The following is a 17,639-nucleotide window of genomic DNA, read 5'->3' as shown; positions in this document are numbered from 1 at the left end:
TTTAACTTTTAAAGGACTGTAAAAAGTGCTCTTTGATAATTTGTTTTTTGGGCCAAATTCATCCTTAGCATAATTAAATTGACTGCAACAGGAGTTGTGCCCAATGCTGCAGGAACTGAATTTGGCCCCTCATATCCAGATGGGAGAGATTAAGTATACTTGAAATAAATCCCATTTTCAGAGGTACACATATCCTGAAGATGTGTGACAAACTGTTTTGATTACAGCTGCTCAATGCAGTGATTACCAGCAGACTTAGAAGATAAAACGTGCCATCCTGAAAAGCATAGAAATAGTTACTAACAAAGGTTATATAGGAATAAGGGAAGTCTTGGAAAATGATGTGTACATGCAAATATAGATGGACACAAAAAGAGCACTGTCCCACAATACCCACACAACTGTAACTGTTTCTAGGTGAAAAAAACTACTCCTTTAGATAGTGTCTAACTGAAGTATTGCAACACCTGTTATTCATGAAGCCTTTAGTTACCACATAATAGTTATATTTGTGGAAACCTGTATTATTACAGGCTTTTACAATTTTGCAGTATATAGTGATGTGCAGCAAACCAATGATAAACCTACTTTCAATTATTGTGTTGTGAAATGCAAGCAACTACAGTTTACATCTATTTTAGAGTGCATTCAAGTCCTCAGTGGATAGGCTGAACAGTGCAGAGAGACATTAAAACTACATAGCATATAAGACAAGGGCTTGGATTAGCACATCCTAGTTCACTACATGTCATTCAGCTGTATGAGGCAGGGATCTCCAGCCCCATCATTATCACCTGATTTACAGATGCAGTAGAAGTACCAGCCTTTTAAAAGCAGCTTGATCCTGAATCTTTTTGCAGTGTGAAGTTCTCCATTGAGCATGATTTAAATAATTTTGGCTAAACCGAGCTCTTGTATAGAGTTTAAACACTGCTTAGAATACAACCCTTCAAATAATTTATGGATCCTTTCTGAAAACCTTATTTTTAATGTTTTATATGTAAATATGCTTCAACCTACATAACAAAAAGGAGCTAATCAGAATAACTGGATATTCTGCAACAGGTTCAGGTATGACAAATTCATGTGAAAACTACTTTATAAAATCTGTAAAAATATAAAGGTTATGAAGTGAAGCATTTATAAAAAGTATAGTTAAGGTTGTCTGTACGCTTACCGAGACATGTAAAACACAGTCTATGTGAGCACATGCTTCTGTTTTCACAGGGTTCTTCTTTCTCACAACAAATGTGCGTCATTAACTACACTGAGCCAGTCTTTGATGATCGAAGTATAACATCCGTGTATGAAAATAGTGACTTGGTATGTATAACTGGATATAGAATTGTTCCAAAATTAGAGAAATCTGCAAGGCTATCTTATTCATGTTGTACCATCCAGCTTACGTGCTAGAGACCATGCAATTAGAAGAGCATACAATTAGACTGAGACCCATAATTTTGGCTCATCATCTTGCTAGACACCTGCAGGATGAAATACTAGATTTCTGGCATCCTTGTAGGATCTTATTCTGAGAGGTTGCAAGATTGTTATATTTACTAAAAGAGTATTTACTTTTATGTTCTTCACTGATTTACTCAGTGTAGTAGCCTGCAAAAACATGCTGTTTTTACATTATATACTTTATTCCTTCAACTTTTATTTTTCATTAGACATCTGATATCCAAAGTGATATGCACAGGATCTCACTCCTTCATTCCTCAGTTATTTATATATCTGAGCAACAGAAAATTCAAAAACAGCATCATGATGAAAACTAGCTGAACACAGTTTTGAATTACAATAGAACTGAGGCAGGGAACCAAAGTTCCAGTGCTCTTCCTTTTATGCCCCCACACAAGAGCATGAGGAAGACAGTACTCATCCATGGCTCCAGCTATCAAACAGAATTCAAAACTTGAGAACAAGGCTTATGCATGCTGACATCGGGATCCACAGTACTTGCCATCATCACCTAGAAGCACCACAACTGCTATAGGGTAAGTAACCTGCATGTAGATTTCACTGTAAGTGACTGGCAAACAGTATCCTCTTCAGCAAAGGAATGAGGAATATCATTACAACAGTCTGGAGTACTACAGTCTCAGATTTCACAGCAAATCTAGCAATTATCTCCAGCAATGAAGCCATAATGTTTCATGAACCTGCTGAACAGACTGTACCACATAGCTTTCTTTTAGGGCTGTGTGAGGCTTTGGTAGCTGATTTGATTCAGCAATTTGGTGGTCAAATCTCCAAATCGAATCGGGAAACCGATTAAAAGGTCCAAATTGAATTGGAAGCCTCTGAGTCGATTCGGAAGGCTTGCAGCAAACGGAAACTGAGAAGGGGGAAGGGGAAAAGGCTTGTGGGGGGGAATTGCTTTGACATCAGAGCTGGCCAGTGACTGAGCTTTTGCTGATTTTCCTTCCAATCACAGTGATCTGGGGGAGGGACAGAGAAACAACATATAAAGCTGTGTCTGAAGTGATCTGTGCCTTTTGTGAGCTCTCTCTCTTGAAGCAGCAGCATCTGAAAGGCTTAGTCTCTTGCTAGCTAGTCTCTCTTCTTGTAAATTGTATCCAATCCTTTCCTACTTACCCTTGCCTACAATCCCTCTTGTTATCCCTATCCATTCCTTTCAACTTACTCTTCTCCCCAAATCCTCTTATTTGTTCTTGTTAGTCTGTCTTGATTCTTTCCCCCCAACAAAATGAAGTCTGTTTTCCCTGACACTGTCATCACCTGTGCAGGAAAGTACAAAATATATTACACACACACATTTTGCAGCACACCAAACATTATGAAAGGCAGGTGCCAGGTCTTCTGGCAGGAGAGGGAGAGGGAGCAGAGGGACAGCTGCAAGTTCCCCCTCCCCAAACATAGATCCACCCTTAATCCTGGAAGCCATGAGTCTTCTGCTGCTAGTGGGAGCAAGGAGGTGGTAGTAATGCCTGCACCTGCACCACCACCCCTAACCAGCAGCATGACATTTTCAATCCCAATTTCAGTTACCAGTGTGACCCTTCCAGTGTCAGAGGAGGAGCTGGATCTGGAAGAGGAGCTGAGGGTCATAGTGAAGGAAATTGCAGGGAAGGCGGGGGAATCTGTGTTTGCGCTCCACACTCCTCAAAGTTCCCCTAGAGGCAGGTCTCCTTCTCTAAAAGGCACTTCAAAGGAGTTGTGGGGGCAGGTGGCTCAGCTCCTCCTGTTGTTCTGACTCTGCCTGGTGAGAAGGGGGATAAGGCAGGATCCATACCCTCAACCCAGAAGCAGGTGAGTAGTGTAGTGTGGGATCATTTTGAGGTGGCAGATGATCCCAGGTATGCTACCTGCCAGCACTGCCAAAGGCAAATCAGCTGGGGTAAGGACATGAAACACTTTGCCACGATAGTGATGCTGCTGCATCTCAGGAGGCATCACCCCCTTGGCCCTTGTTCCTCAGCCTTGCAGCAGTGGAAGCATGCCCAAGCATGCCCCCCTTTTGCTCCAAAGACCCTGTCCCCAAGAAAGAGAGGCAGGCCACCTTGGACTAGTGGGGGAAAAGGCAGAGACAAAGCAGGGCGCATTCTGAACGCGAGCGAGGATACCCAGAGCATTGGCGAGATACTTACTCTGGACAGCCAGCTCTTCTCCTTTGTTGAGTGTCCAGGGTTCAGGTGGCTTATGGCGCTTGTGGTCCCATCCTACCGAGTGCCCACACGCACCACCTTTAGCAGGATGGTGGTACCCTCCCTCTATGAGGCATGCAGGGAGTACTTGAGGGAGAAGCTGCAGAAGGCAGGTCCACAGGTAGCCTTGCACTTCACCTCGGACATCTGGAGCAGCCAGGGTGGAGATCATTGCCTACCTCTCCCTCACAGGAAACTGGTGTGATCAGTCAGGGTGTTGGTGGGCTTTCCTTCAGAGGTAATGGATGGGTCCCACAGCAAGGGAGACCATGGTGGCTATGAACCGCATGGTAAAGGAGAGGCTTGCTGGGCAGGGCAAGCTCACCCACAGGTTCATGGTCACCAATAACAGGGCCAATATGGTCAAGGCGGTTTGTGATGCCAACTTTTTTGGCATCTGCTGTGTGGCACACAAGTTCCGCCTTGTAGTCAGGGATGTCTTGGAGGGGGACAGGGCTCCTGGTGATGGTGCCATGACTACCAGCCAGCTCATTTTGAAATGCAGGAAGGGCTACTTCCACTGGAGCATCAAGGAGAGCAAGATGCTGCGGGACACACAGGCAGAGCTGAGCATCCTGCAGCACAAAATCATGCAGGATGTGGAGACTCGGTGGAACTCCACATATCTGGAAAGGCTGGTCAAGCAATAGAAGGCCATCCAGGCGATGGCCTTGGTCGGGGAGATTGGGATCAGTGGTCCACTTAACAAAATGGAGTAAAATACCATCCTCTCAGAGCTTGGTGGTCCTCAAGCCGTTCCTCGAGGCCAAGAGTCTCAGTGCTGGTGATGCCATCCTTAGCCAGGTGATCCCGAAAGTGAAGAAGCTTAAGAACGAAATGGAGAAGTTCCAGGGGATTGATGTTCCTGGCTGGAGCAAAGCCACTTTCACCAAAGGTGCAGGCACTGGTGAAGCAGCTGAAGGATGGCATCAAAAAATGGCCAGATCCACTGCAGTCCAATATGGTCCACATGGTGGCGGGCATGTGTGACCCGAGGGTGAAGGGGAGCATCTGCAGCAGCAAAACCCTTGATCACTGGATGGAGGTGCTGGTGAACAGTCAGGGAGGCAGAAGGGCAGGAGGCGGGGAGAAGTGGAACAGGGGTAATTCACATTCCTATGCCAGCACTCCAACTATGAGCCAATCTCCCCCACCACAGCCACTGCCAATGTGGGCTGAGGGCATGGCTTCAATGTTGGTGTCTAGAGGCACCAGACCCCACCACCAGGCAGGTAGCACAGAGGCCTCGGTGGCTACCTATCTTGCTGAGAACGTGGAGCCACTGCACTGTGACCCCTTGGCCTATTGGTCAACCCACAGCCAGGTGTGGCAGGATTTGGCCATGGTTGCCTGGGAACAAGTGTCCATCAACCAGTGTTCCATGCGAGAGGGTGTTCAGCATTGCTGGTGATGTTATGACACCCCACCGCACCTCCTTGGATCCTGGTTTCATGGAGCAGCAAGGTGAACCTCACATTGCTGGGGTACCTCAAGCTGTATGTGCAGGCAGTGTGAGTGCCACCCTCCTCACTTGGCACCTACTGCTTTTTGCTTTCAGAAACTTGAGGTGCACTTTCACAGAAACCCCTGCACCAGTCTGCCTGAAACCTGGCAGGCTTCATGCCTGCACAAGGGGCTACCATCCCTACTGCATTCATCACTCCCTGCCTTAACACACAAGTGATACAAGTTTTGCTTTCAACAGTTTGAACTGCACTTTCACAGAAACCCCTGTACCCAATATTTTGAAACTTGGCAGGCTGCATACCTCAGAAGGGGCTACCATCCCTGATGTATTTATCCAAACCTGCAAAAAAATGATAAAACTTGTTGGTATTTTAGTGATTCCCCATTATAGTCTATGGCCAAATCGGCACCAAAACTCCAAATCCAAATCGGCCAAATCAAATCAGGAGTGATTTGAATCACAGAATCAAATCACTGTCCCTCTGAATCAACCGAATCTGAATCAGAATCTGAAGCAAATACTTGCTGCTTCGCACAGACTTACTTTCTTGCCCATATTGGATAACAGCACATTTGAAAAACAGACTGAAGATTTTGCTTGGGACCTACAGAAACAAAACCTTGAATAGTCCATGGAGCAAGCACATTAGTCAAACTGTAATGCAGTATGATGTTCTAAATTAGCCACTCTAAGAAACTCTGGGATGAAATAGATTAGTCTTTAAACAGCCAGCCACCAGACTAAATTTATAGATTTAATCCTGTCAGAACAAAATGGTAGGACATACAATACATATAATGGATATTAATGTGCAAAATGTGGTTTTTAGGGAGAAAAAAAAGGTAAAGTATTAACAGGCATAAGAGAAACAGGCTCCACTTTGGTGTCAGAACCACTTTGCTCTTGTTGAATTAGATGTACAGGCTTCCTGTGTGAGTGCTGAAGCTCATTAACTTTTGGCTGAAGCAGTTGGCATCAGTCAGTTTTAAAAAGGCAAAGCAGGAGATGAAGAATTCCGAGGGAGTCAAAGAGGGGTTTGTTAAACTTTAGAAAAGTGATGTTGTGGGCCCATGTCAGAGTATATCTGAGACCAGTGGGTATGCATGCATGTGGCCATTCACCAATGTCTACACTCTTGACGGACAGAAGATAGAAAACAACTGCACTGGACTGCACTGACTTAAGTGAATGAGAGTTTGAGCAGGAACAAGCAGCCCAGAATCTTTGCTATAAATCCTTGTCTTGAAAGACAAAATTGTTTTGCACTTAGGTAAGGAGGGAAGCTGGAGCATCTCCTGTGCTTGTTCTGACACTTTGCATTGAGATTCCTCCAGCTCTCAGAAAGGGGCTCTTCCTATCAATGTCAGTTTAGATCTCCTCTTTGTGGTGAATCATTAGGTTTCATTTTGAAACCTGCAAAATGGTGGCCCTCCAGCAAATTAGTCAGCATCAGTAATCTGCCATCACAAGATTGCCTGTGACCCCTTCATGGCCAGTCCTGCATCAGATCCCATAACTGGATACTTCTAAGATACCCTTTGGAGGTACCCTTCCTTTCTCTTGAATGATAGCTTACTGCAAGAAAGCAGGGGATTAGCAGCAGCCCAAGAACTGTAGAATCATTTCTCTGGAAATGCCGGTGTCATTGATGCAGATCCAATGATATTGTTAATAGTAGTCATAAAAGGAAGAGAGAAAGCAGATGCACAAAATCTTGGGAAATGCACATGCTTTAGCGTCCAGATTGGTACCAAGATATACTTGGTACTTGTACCATAACTTTTTGGACTTCTTTTGCTGTTGGCACCTTGCAATCTTGAACTTGAGATTGAGGACTTGTTCTGACACCCCACCACACCTCCCTTCTTTACATGAGCAGTGTATTGTTGCTTTGAGGTGCTCTTATATTTGATGCATGTGTTAGTCAGTATTTGATTTGGTCTTCTGAAGGGATGTCCACTTCAGAGCTAGTGCTGATGGAGCCTGTGCCAGGGCTACTAGTGGAAAAGCAGCAGCAGGAAACGGAGCTTTTTGTCAGGGATGTCCTCTTTCCTGGGCAAAAGAGACATCTGCTGAGTCTGTCAACTAGAAACATCAAAAGTCATTGCAGGGAGGGCAGTGTGTGAAGGTCCTCTATTTTTAATGGTTGACAAAAGCACCTCACCCTGTTCTACAGTATAGATCAGGAATTCCCAAAGCTTTTATGCCACAGCCTGGCAAACCTCGGCCCAGCAATCACAGCCAGAATCTGACTAGCAGACAGGTAAGGATACCCACCACTCCATGCCGGGCACTGCAGGAGCTGCGGCCTCTCCGCCCAGCTCTGGGGAGCCGTGGTTTGCTGGTCCACGGCACTTCTGGTCCGGCAGTCAGACTGGGAGTTGATTTGCATCCCGGAGATTAAGAACCCCTGGTATAGACAATAGACGTCCTCTTCTCCAGCCTTTTCTTCTAAGGAATATCCAACTAAATAGTTAATATGAAGAACTGAACTGATCAAGTAAAGAATATTTTCTTATAAAACAGGTTTTGAAGTTCAGGAAAAGAATGGGACAGTCCAAGTTCCATAACACTGCTATGGACAATAAGGGGGAATAGAGAGGTTGCAGCCATTCAATAATTTATGCACATATATATGTAGGCAAGGAAACAAAAGTGCACGCACAGTGGCATCAGACCTGGCTTACTCACAAGATTCTGTATTCTTGCCCAGAGGCTCTAGGCCTCAGCCTGCTCCTCTGCTTCTACAGCCAGTATTGAAAGCCAAATGTCATCACTGGGCTTGGATTGTGGCCAGGTCAAAGCTACCTGGTTTTGCTATAGCTCTTTCTTTAGGGAACAGGTACACTAAAGAGTCATGGTTTGAAGCAAAGCCTATGCTGGGGCATCTGGCTTCCTCCCCCAACCCACATATAGGCACAAAGGCTATGCTCACAGAAATCAACAGGGCTGTACATTGATGCAGCTGCCTGTGCACATGGAATGAACTATAGAAACATGCATGTATTTGGAAGAGGGAGTAAAAAGTGCTGCCTGTTTTCTTATCCTCATTGAAAAGCCTTGCTTTGGACTGCACAACTCTATTTTTACAGATGCATTATTGGTTTAACTGGTATAGTGCCTTTACATAGGATTAGAAAAGAATGATGTAAAGCTACTGAGAGTCAAATACTATCAAAAATTCGTAGAAGAGAGCCAAAGACGCCACAAAATTACCACTGACCTTGTTTTTATTTAGGAGCGCGTCAAGTTTTGTTTTTTATACCAGAGCTTTGGTTGACTGGAATGATATGCACACTTACATTTTAACAGAATTTAAAAAAGAAACAGTAAACATTAACATGTACATTCAGTTATGTGCAAGAAATAGGGTCCACATTACATGTTTATGATACAAGAAATTAACTGGTTTGAGCATACAACTCTGAACACTTCCGGTTTTTGGTATCATTTAATCTGCACTTAATAGAACCAATTTTTTAGAAGTCATTTCACTTGTGACCCACTTAAATCTGCACAGACTTTGTCGCAAGATCACAAGGTATTCAAAATTGCTGGCAAGTGTTAAGAGCTTTCTTTTCCTTAAAAACATTTCTTTGAAATATGTCTTGCCATTTAAATTAGAAAAATATCAATTTTAATGCCGTTTATAAAGCCATTATTAACAATTCAGCTATCTGAACATATGGGCAAAATGCTGCATTAATTTGGGACATTTATGAATGTTTAAAAATTCTTCATGCCATAGATGAAATGAAAACTGGCTGACCCTGGATGATTACTTCATAGAACCCGAATCCACAGTTTGAGTCCTGCTGGCAAAAGCTGACAGAGTGAAAGTGATATGAACCAAACAGAACATGCTAAAACCAGTGTATTCAGATTATCTTTCTAAAGTTAAACTTTTAGTTCCACGAGTATTGCAGTTTCTCTCCTTAGTCTGAAACAGTGGTAGTAGAACGACTGCATAATGATGGGGTAGTAAGTTATCCTAGAAGCTGTAAATAATCAGGCCAGGTGTAACCTACTTCCTTTTAAAGAAAACTGCTTTTTCTGTCTTTCTTTTTTATGTCAGCAGTTTGTTAGTAACTTTTTACAAACCTATGATAAGGCAAATAGAGCCATCTTTTTTAGTAAACAAAAATTCTTAGGATACGAAAATATATAAAATGATTTTTTTTCTGTCAGAAGATATACAGATATCTACTGGTATATAAGCATATACTAAACCACAAAAGAAAAAGGTATATTTGAATGTTACAGGTCTGATGTAAAACACAGAACACAGCAAGGAGATTCAAACTGAAAAGACAACAACTTCATTCACCCCATTGTTCCTAGTTATTTCAGCATATATGATACAAAATCATTCAAATGCCAAAAGCACCTGTTTTACCTCAAACAGGCAAAGTGATTTCTTTGGAATTGTATTTAAATAAAAATTGCTCCTAGCCAAGATCATGTATATCAAATTTCAGCCCAAGACAAAAAAAGTTCACAGCTAGATTATAACCCCTTAAAATAGGAGTTCAGAATGATAGACAACTCTTCATTATAGCGACTCTAACAGAGCCACTGTAATACATACCAATGGGATGAGACTTCTTGTCTGTTTATACTTTATACACATATACAGTAAACTAAGACACTGAAAAGGCAGCTTAAAAGGTGTGCAATTCATTCAACTGCTGAGCAAATCTCTTTGCCATAAATATTTTAGAAAGTGAGAAGAGACTTTTTACTTGAATATATACAAAGTGTGCACTAGTTATGAGTCTTTAATTTACATACAGGCAAGTGCACTGACACAGATAGTAACAAGAATGGCTTTTGAAAGCTAGGTCACAATTAAATTAGCTTTTCTATCACTGAATGTACACTGAAGGAGATTTTTAGAAGGAAGTTTTGTCTGCCGTGCTTCATTTCTTCTTAGGAAGGGTTGTACTAGCATGTTTTGCATCATCGTGGGGGCTTTCTTCATGAGATGGTTTAACTTTAGTCACACAACTGGAAGTCCCACTGGTAGCTACAGAGAAGCAAACAAGGAAAAAAAAAATCCCTCCTGATTAAATGGTTTTTGTTTTGTGTGGTGTTGCAAGTATCCCAATACAGTCATTAAATAACTCAAGCTAAATAATTTACTTTTGTAAGTTGAGATTCATAATTACACCTGCATTAATAGTGAGAAATTCACACTATTTAAATTCACTACTTGGCTATTACAGGAAAAAAATAACCCATCACTGGTAACTTTATGTGGATTCCCAAAATTACTGAAAAGTTAGCCAAACAGCAGAGGGTCACATTTTTATAAACCAGTAATATCCCAACTGATCTGAAAGCTACTGTAAGCAGATAGCTCTCCAGAGTTATCTGGAGGTCAAAGCCAGTAAAGAAGAAGATTAAAAAGTGTGAGAACTTGTAAAAGAAAAGGGCTTTTCCATTTGCACATGCTCTTCCTCTACACAGTTCATTTGTAAATAGATTTGCATATACTTAGCCAAATAACTTGAATATGCTATAGAAAATCTTCTGCTACAAAACAAAAGGATAGATAAGACAGTTTAAATTTGGTACTTCTTTTTAAAAAAGAAGAAAAAAGTAAAATTTAAATAAGTGACAATTATTTCAACCTTTTAGTACATGTAACGATGTAACTTATTACATTCGGTTCAGACAAAGAGAAAAGCAGCTTGGATTCATGCACTGTTCTACAGGCCTTGTGCTAAATAAATTTCAACTTAAAGTTCAAATATTGGATCTCATAAGGAGCTTTATATAGTATTTTCAGAGATGTTTTAGCTGTTTCAGTGCTAAAAAAAAGTCAGGTTCCTTTCAAGCAAGAAGCAAAAAGAGTCTCCAAATTCTCCAATTGAACAAACAATTAGAGAACAGAAAATGAAAACTTAAAAATACCTTACATCTAAGGAATGCAGATGCAAACAGAAAACAGACTGCAATAGGTAGTGAGAAAAAAAAAACAAGGTAACAACCTGAAAAACAAGATGCCTTATGTTTACTAAAATAATAAGGTATATTATGGGGGAAGCAATAGGAACCAAAATAATCAATTCCACGGTGTTAAATAAGGACAGAAAAGTTGGAGGACACTTCCACTAGGGAATTCTGTAAGAGATACCACATTTACCTAAATCCAAGACAACTTCAAATTTAAGTTGACCAACCCCCCCAGTAATTAGTCTAGACATGGAAAATGTATAAATTTGTTATAATTTTTCCCTGTATAGAATCTAACTATTGGAAGGGTCTCTTAAATTCATGGACCCCCCCACTGCTCCAGGAGGGCAGGTGGTGGGAGAGAATCAAGCGTCTTGACCTCTACCCCTTGTCCTCTGCCACTTGCACCCCTACTACTTGCCTAGCCCTCCCCAGCCCCTGATCCTCCCTGCAGTGCCCACCCTGCTGTACCTACTCCCTACCACTTCTGCCACATTCACTGCTGTCTCTTGACCACTAGCCTCCCACTGTTTAACCTCCATGGCTCTGGTTCAGGCTCTGGCCCAGAGAATGGAGCACACGGTGGTTTCAGTCCTGGCCCTGCCATGCAGCAGCAGCTGCAGTGGCAACTCATCCAGGACTAGAGTTGCCTGCACTGCCATTACTGCTGCATGGCTAGGCGAGAGCTGGAGTGACCATGTGCTCTGCATCCCGAGCCAGAGCAGGGCCAGAGCCCAAGCCATAGAGGACAACTGCTGGTGGCATGTGAGGGGTGTTGCAAAGGGAAAGTGACAAGAGAAGCTGAAGAGAAGCACTACCTGTCCCCAACTCCAACCCCACGTCACGATTGGAGCTGTAACTGCAGCAGCCACCTGGCCCCTCCCCTGTACTTGAATTGGAGGGGTTTCCTCACCCCTGTTATAATGGGGAAAAATGTTTTGGATCAAGCACATACAGTAAGTCAAAGTTTAGCAGCAGTCTTTTTTATAAATACATATAGAGAAGATCATTCTGCTTCTCTTGACAAAGTTGGAAACTCTTTCAGATGGCCACAACTTGAACACCCCAAGGCTGAGTATCTACAGCATCCAAACAGCTGATCAGATAGTTATTTAAATAGTTCTCTTGAAGACAGGAAAACAAGAGTCAAGGATACAGAGACTTAGAGAGATGAATTTTGAAAGGATTTCAATCTGTTCTAAAAGAAAAAAAATACAATTCCGGATTGGGAGAAGGATTGCTTTTTCTTTAAGCTAGACCAGGGCTTGTGGAAAGAATGTCTGTATGGACAACTATAAAAATGTTTAAGGTAGAATGAACCACTATCTTTAAAAAAGCAGTATGATATGCATCCACACCATATTGTATTTGTACAATTTGCTTGTAAAATGTCACCACAATCTAAGCCTAACACTACTAAATTAAGTTTGCCACTAGGAAAACTTCACTTGCAAGAAACCTGAGATCAAAATTACGGTTCAACTAAAGAGATCAAACTAATATATTATAACAGGTCTCATGGCCTTTATGAGGGACAGAGAAAACAGTCAAGATCCAGAAATGGTTTACTTGGTAGTTGTATCAAAGTATGTGTTTCATATACCTTTCCCCAAAGATACAGTACATCTGATTTAATTGTTAAAAAAGAAACATTCCATTTAAATCAATATTACCTGTTAAATCTATGTGTAGTGCAGAGTGAAAAACTAAAGCTGATATGCCCTCTAGAAGAAGGGGGACGCTAAGAACAGAGCTATCATAAGCCATATCTATTAGTAGCTTGGAGAATGACAACATATGTTCCTGTAGGAAATGAAAACTAGTGGTTAAACCAGATGCACTAAACTTTGCCAGCTATGATCTCTTCAGGAGTTATAGGATAAGTGTAATCACACTTCCTAAAGGTTGATAGGATGTTTTGTACAGAGAAGTGAGAGGGAAAGAAAAATATGCAATCCAGTTTGTGATGCCTGATACTGTGGTGAGTGGTACTATGATAATGAAACTCAGCTTTGACAGACTGAGATACTCGAGAAAAGGCACAATAATATGAAGACAAGCTTCAAGATTAACAGTGCTCTAATACAAACACCTGAACCTGTCAAGGTTTCTAAGAATGCAACTACATTCACAAAGCCCTCAAATAGTTCAGCTATCTAGAAGAGGACTAAATAAACTGGCTCAAAGATGACGTTATGCCTGGCAGATGTTATACTTAAGATCCAATTACCCTGTTAATCACACTGCAGATAGTACACCTTAACATGTGGAATTCATGGCATAACAAAACAGGAAACCAGCCATAAAAATACTACCCATCTTGTTTTAGAATATTTTTGTGGCTGGTCTCCATCATACCTTAAATTGAACATGTGGCAGAACAGCAACAAACTGGAAGAAGTCCTAGACTCCTGAGCGGTCCTGGAGCTGTAACGGACAATCAGCTGATTGTCTGGCCCAGGCCCAGGACTGCACCAGAGCTGGTTCTAGACTTCGGTGCCATCCCAAGCCCTGGGACTGACTTACAAGCAACTGACTGTTGGGAGCACACTAGAGCCATTTCAAGACTGGCGTGGGACAGATGATCCCTTGGCCCAGGGCCAGGCTGCAGGCTCTGGCTTTCAACTTGTCTATACAGGGAGAGCTTGGGACCTTGATCCTGGGCTCCCTCTGCATGGCAAGTAGTAATTATGCCATTACAATCTGACTCCTGATCCTAAAATCATGTCCTGCTATGCACACACGATATGGCAGGAGGCACAATTTTTTGGATCAAGGATCAGACTCCATTGCACCATAGATCCAGGAAACTACAGACCAGTTGGCCTCGACTCAGTGAAAAATCATGGAGCAGGTCCTCAAAGAATCCATTTCCAAGCACTTAGAAGAGAAAGTGATTACAAACAGTCAGCATGGATTCACCAAGGGCAAGTCATGCCTAACCAACCTGATTGCCTTCTCTGATGAGATAACTGGCTCTCTAGATGCAGGAAAAGCAGTGGACATAATATACTTTGACTTTAGCAAGGCTTTTGATACCATTTCCCATAGCACTCTTGTAAGCAAGCTGAGGAAGTATGGGTTGGATGAATGGACTGTTAGGCTCAATGGGCAGTAATCAATGGCTCAATGTCTAGCTGGCAGTCAGTATCAAGTGGAGTGCCCCAGGGGTCAGTCCTGGGGCTGGTTTTGTTCAATATCATCATTAGTGATATGGAAGATGATTTCAAAGATTTCATAGACATTACGGCTGAAAGGGACCTCAGAAGATCATCGAGTCCAGCCCCCTGCCCAAAGGGCAGGAAGTCAGCTGGGGTCATAGGATCCCAACAAGATAAGCATCCAATTTGCTCTTGAAGGTGTTCAATGTAAGTGCTTGAACCACCTCCGATGGCAGGCTAATTCCAGACCTTGGGGGCTCAGACAGTGAATAAATTCTCTCTTATGTCCAGCCTGAAACGGTCTTGCAAGATGGATTGCAAGATGACACCAAGCTGGGGGGTGTAGTACATGCACTGGAGGGTAGGGCTAGGATTCAGAGTGACCTAGACAAATTGGATTTGGCCAAAAGAAATCTCATGCAGTTCAACAAGGACAAGTGCAAAGTCCTGCACTGAGAACAGAAGAATCCCATGCAATGCTACACCTCGGGACTGACTGGCTAAGCAGCAGCTCTGCAGAAAATGACCTGGGGGTTAGAGTGGACAATAGATAGATGAGTCAGCAGAGTGCCCTTGTTGCCAAGAAGGCTAACAGCATACTGGGCTAAGTTAGTAGAAGCATTGCCAGCACAGAGAGGGAAGTAATTATTCCTTTCTATTCTGCATTGGTGAGGTCATATCTGAACTACTGTGTCCAGCTTTGGGCCCCCCACTATAGAAAGTATTTGGACAAGAGGGAGTACAGCGGAGAGCCACAAAAATGGTTTGGGGGCTGTGGCATATGACTTATGAGGAGAGGCTGAGGGAACTGGGTTTATTTAGTTTGGAGAAGAGAAGACAGAGGGGATTTGATAGCAGATCTTTAACTACCAGAAGGGTGGTTCCCAAGAACATGGAGCTAGACTGTTCTCACTGGTGACACGTGACAGAATATGGAGCAATCATCTCAAGTTGCAGCAAGGGAGGGTTAGGTTGGATATTAGGAAAAATTCTCTCATTAGGAGGGTGGTGAAGCACTGGACCAGGTTACCTGGATTGGTGGAGGAATCTCCGTCTTTGGAAGTTTTTAAGGCCCAGCTTGACAAAGCCCAGGCTGGAATGATTTAGTTGGGGATGGTCCTGCTTTGAGCAGGGAGTTGGACTAGATGACCTCCTAAGGTCCCTAACAACCCTTATTTTCTATGAGTCTATGATTTAATATGTTTATGGGTCTTGAGCGGTTTACAGCAGGGGTATTCAACACTGGCCCACAAACCAGACCTGCAGCTGTAACTGTGTGTGCTAGGTCAGGCATGCATGGTAGCATGAGGCCTGATCCCCAATGCAGAGGCAGTGCAGGACTTCGTAAGCCTGATTTCTGTATGTGGGAACGGGATCTGATCCTAGCATGCAGGGTCCAATCTGACTCGTACAACCAAAAGGTTGAGTATCCGTGCTCTAGACACTGGATTAAAAACTTCATTGGGAAAAACGGTGTTGCTTTTACAAGAGAAACTTTCTTTTTTTAAATTATTTAGCTTTTCACTAAATGCTACTGAACAAACGCAGATGTGGAGATACAAGGAGAACTAGGACAAACTATACATGACCAGGGAGGCTGCTCTGATGCACTGAAATTCCAGCACATCGCCCAGTGCATCGGAGCAGTATTGATTAATTAAGTCTGCTGGAGTGTGGCAATTACTGCATTCTAGCAGCTTCCCACATCTCATGCATCAGCATCCCCATGCTTCAAAATGTCATTCGACAAGCTTTAGATTAAGTGCCCCCGCTGCCATTTTGAAGCACAGGGATGCTAATTCAGTGCACTACATATATACATTGCAACTACATAATTGCCAAGACAAAATTAAGGAAGTGTCTGTATTCTACCTGATTGTGAGGTACAGCATCACAGTAACATTTGCTGTTTGTCCATATTCACTTTTACCTCAGTTACTCCTTCAGACAAAGCAGACAAATATTTCATTTGCTCCACTAGCTCAGAAGCAGGGGAAAGGTATTCTGAAATTGCTGAGAAATGTATTTCTTTTGCTAAGGTCAGGTACATGAACTTTCCAGCCAATTCAACAGTCTCAAAAACTTCTAAGAGCAGCAGAAGGGTTTTGGTACTGAAGTATTATTTGTAAAAGTAATTTGTACAATACCATAATTACCTTTTTTGTGACTATCCCCTACATGGATAGGAATTTTATTTTATAATATTCTTTGTGAAATTGTTCAGCACACCAATGGCAAGCTTATCTATTCTGGAAAATGTTTAAGTGAAAATGAGTTAGTCTGCCTCTGTGACAGAAGTTACTTACATGAGGTTGTTTTTTCTTTTGTTAGCTTTTCAGTCAAGTTTGTAAGCAGTGTTGGTTGGATTTTTGCAGGCGTGTATGTATTTAAAGAGATTCTTCTTCCTGACAACGGACTTGTATATGTTGGAGATGCTGAAAGGAGACAAACATCCGTTTTATATTGTGAACAATATATCTGTCCAGTGTTTGTACATTAACAAAACAATAGTAGATAAGAAACAACACACGTCTGTGAATATTATGAATTCCATAATTACAGAATCCGTAACCCAACCAGTGATTTTTGTATCAACATTTCAAATTTGGAAAAAAGGAAGAAAATCTGCCTTAACTACCTATGAAAGTAATGCAAGAGCTTCACAGAGCCCAAAATAAGTTAAGAAGTCTGGCAACATAAGTACTAATACTGACTTCTGACATGGCACAAAATACTGCTAGGAATGCCAGTTGGTTTGAGAAGTCTACAATATGAGTATACTGCAGAATGAAGAGGCATAGCTAGAAGCTAAGTGGACTGCAACTGTGGGAAGAGGATGAGGACAAAAACATTCAGACACAAGCAGCCTCTCCAGAAGGTGCAAAACCAAAAAAAAAAAATCTTTCTACTGACTCAAGTTCACATTAAAATATGAAAAGTCCACATAAGGAAGAGGCTAGTCCAAAAATATATATAAAAATCATTAATAAATTCTTAATAAAGTTATACCCTTGGCCTGTTACAAATGACTTCTGTCAACTATGCACAATAATGCTGAATGGTTTAAAGTAATAAAAATTGAATTACAACTATGAGCAGTGGATGTGTCTGGTAGATTGTCACTTGAAGGAGCAGCAATGGAGGCAAGAAATTCATCCACCTGCTTTAAAGAAAGGGAGTTGTGCAGGGTTTCCAGAGGGCAGATGGAAGGCACCATGGAATAGAGTTCAAAACCTGCAAAAAAATAAAAATAAAAAGAGGTTTCCAGACATAAGATAAGAGTGCAATTTTTGTACAAGCAAGAGACATGGTATAAAATGAATTATCCAGTATCAACACGTGCAAACACAATATTCTTGAAATCATGATATCAGTGCTCTG

General features: G+C 42.0%; 1 protein-coding gene and 1 long non-coding RNA gene across 3 annotated transcripts in view; one reads left to right on the top strand and one right to left on the bottom strand.

Moving 5' to 3' along the window:
- The window catches only part of LOC149868288 (uncharacterized), a 43,407-nt gene that overhangs the window by 13,468 nt on the left and 12,300 nt on the right, over positions 1 to 17,639 (top strand). For both annotated transcript variants that reach the window (XR_016441214.1, XR_016441213.1), the window contains exon 2: positions 1,228 to 1,323. This is a non-coding gene — a long non-coding RNA (uncharacterized LOC149868288). The remainder of the gene's footprint in view (positions 1 to 1,227; positions 1,324 to 17,639) is intronic.
- The window catches only part of PPIP5K2 (diphosphoinositol pentakisphosphate kinase 2), an 83,998-nt gene continuing 74,710 nt past the window's right edge, over positions 8,352 to 17,639 (bottom strand). Inside the window, exons 30-32 of the mRNA XM_090038349.1 lie at positions 17,346 to 17,492; positions 16,565 to 16,693; positions 8,352 to 10,165 (exon numbers count right to left, since the gene is read on the bottom strand). Of these exons, the coding sequence (XP_089894475.1) occupies positions 10,059 to 10,165; positions 16,565 to 16,693; positions 17,346 to 17,492 (383 nt within the window). The 3' untranslated portion in view covers positions 8,352 to 10,058. The remainder of the gene's footprint in view (positions 10,166 to 16,564; positions 16,694 to 17,345; positions 17,493 to 17,639) is intronic.

Source organism: Crocodylus siamensis, chromosome 3 (genome assembly GCF_052110815.1).
Source record: "Crocodylus siamensis isolate JL-2025a chromosome 3, ASM5211081v1, whole genome shotgun sequence".
Taxonomy (NCBI): Eukaryota; Metazoa; Chordata; order Crocodylia; family Crocodylidae; genus Crocodylus; species Crocodylus siamensis.
The sequence above is the reverse complement of the archived record's forward strand: the minus strand, read 5'-3'. Positions and strand labels throughout refer to the sequence as shown.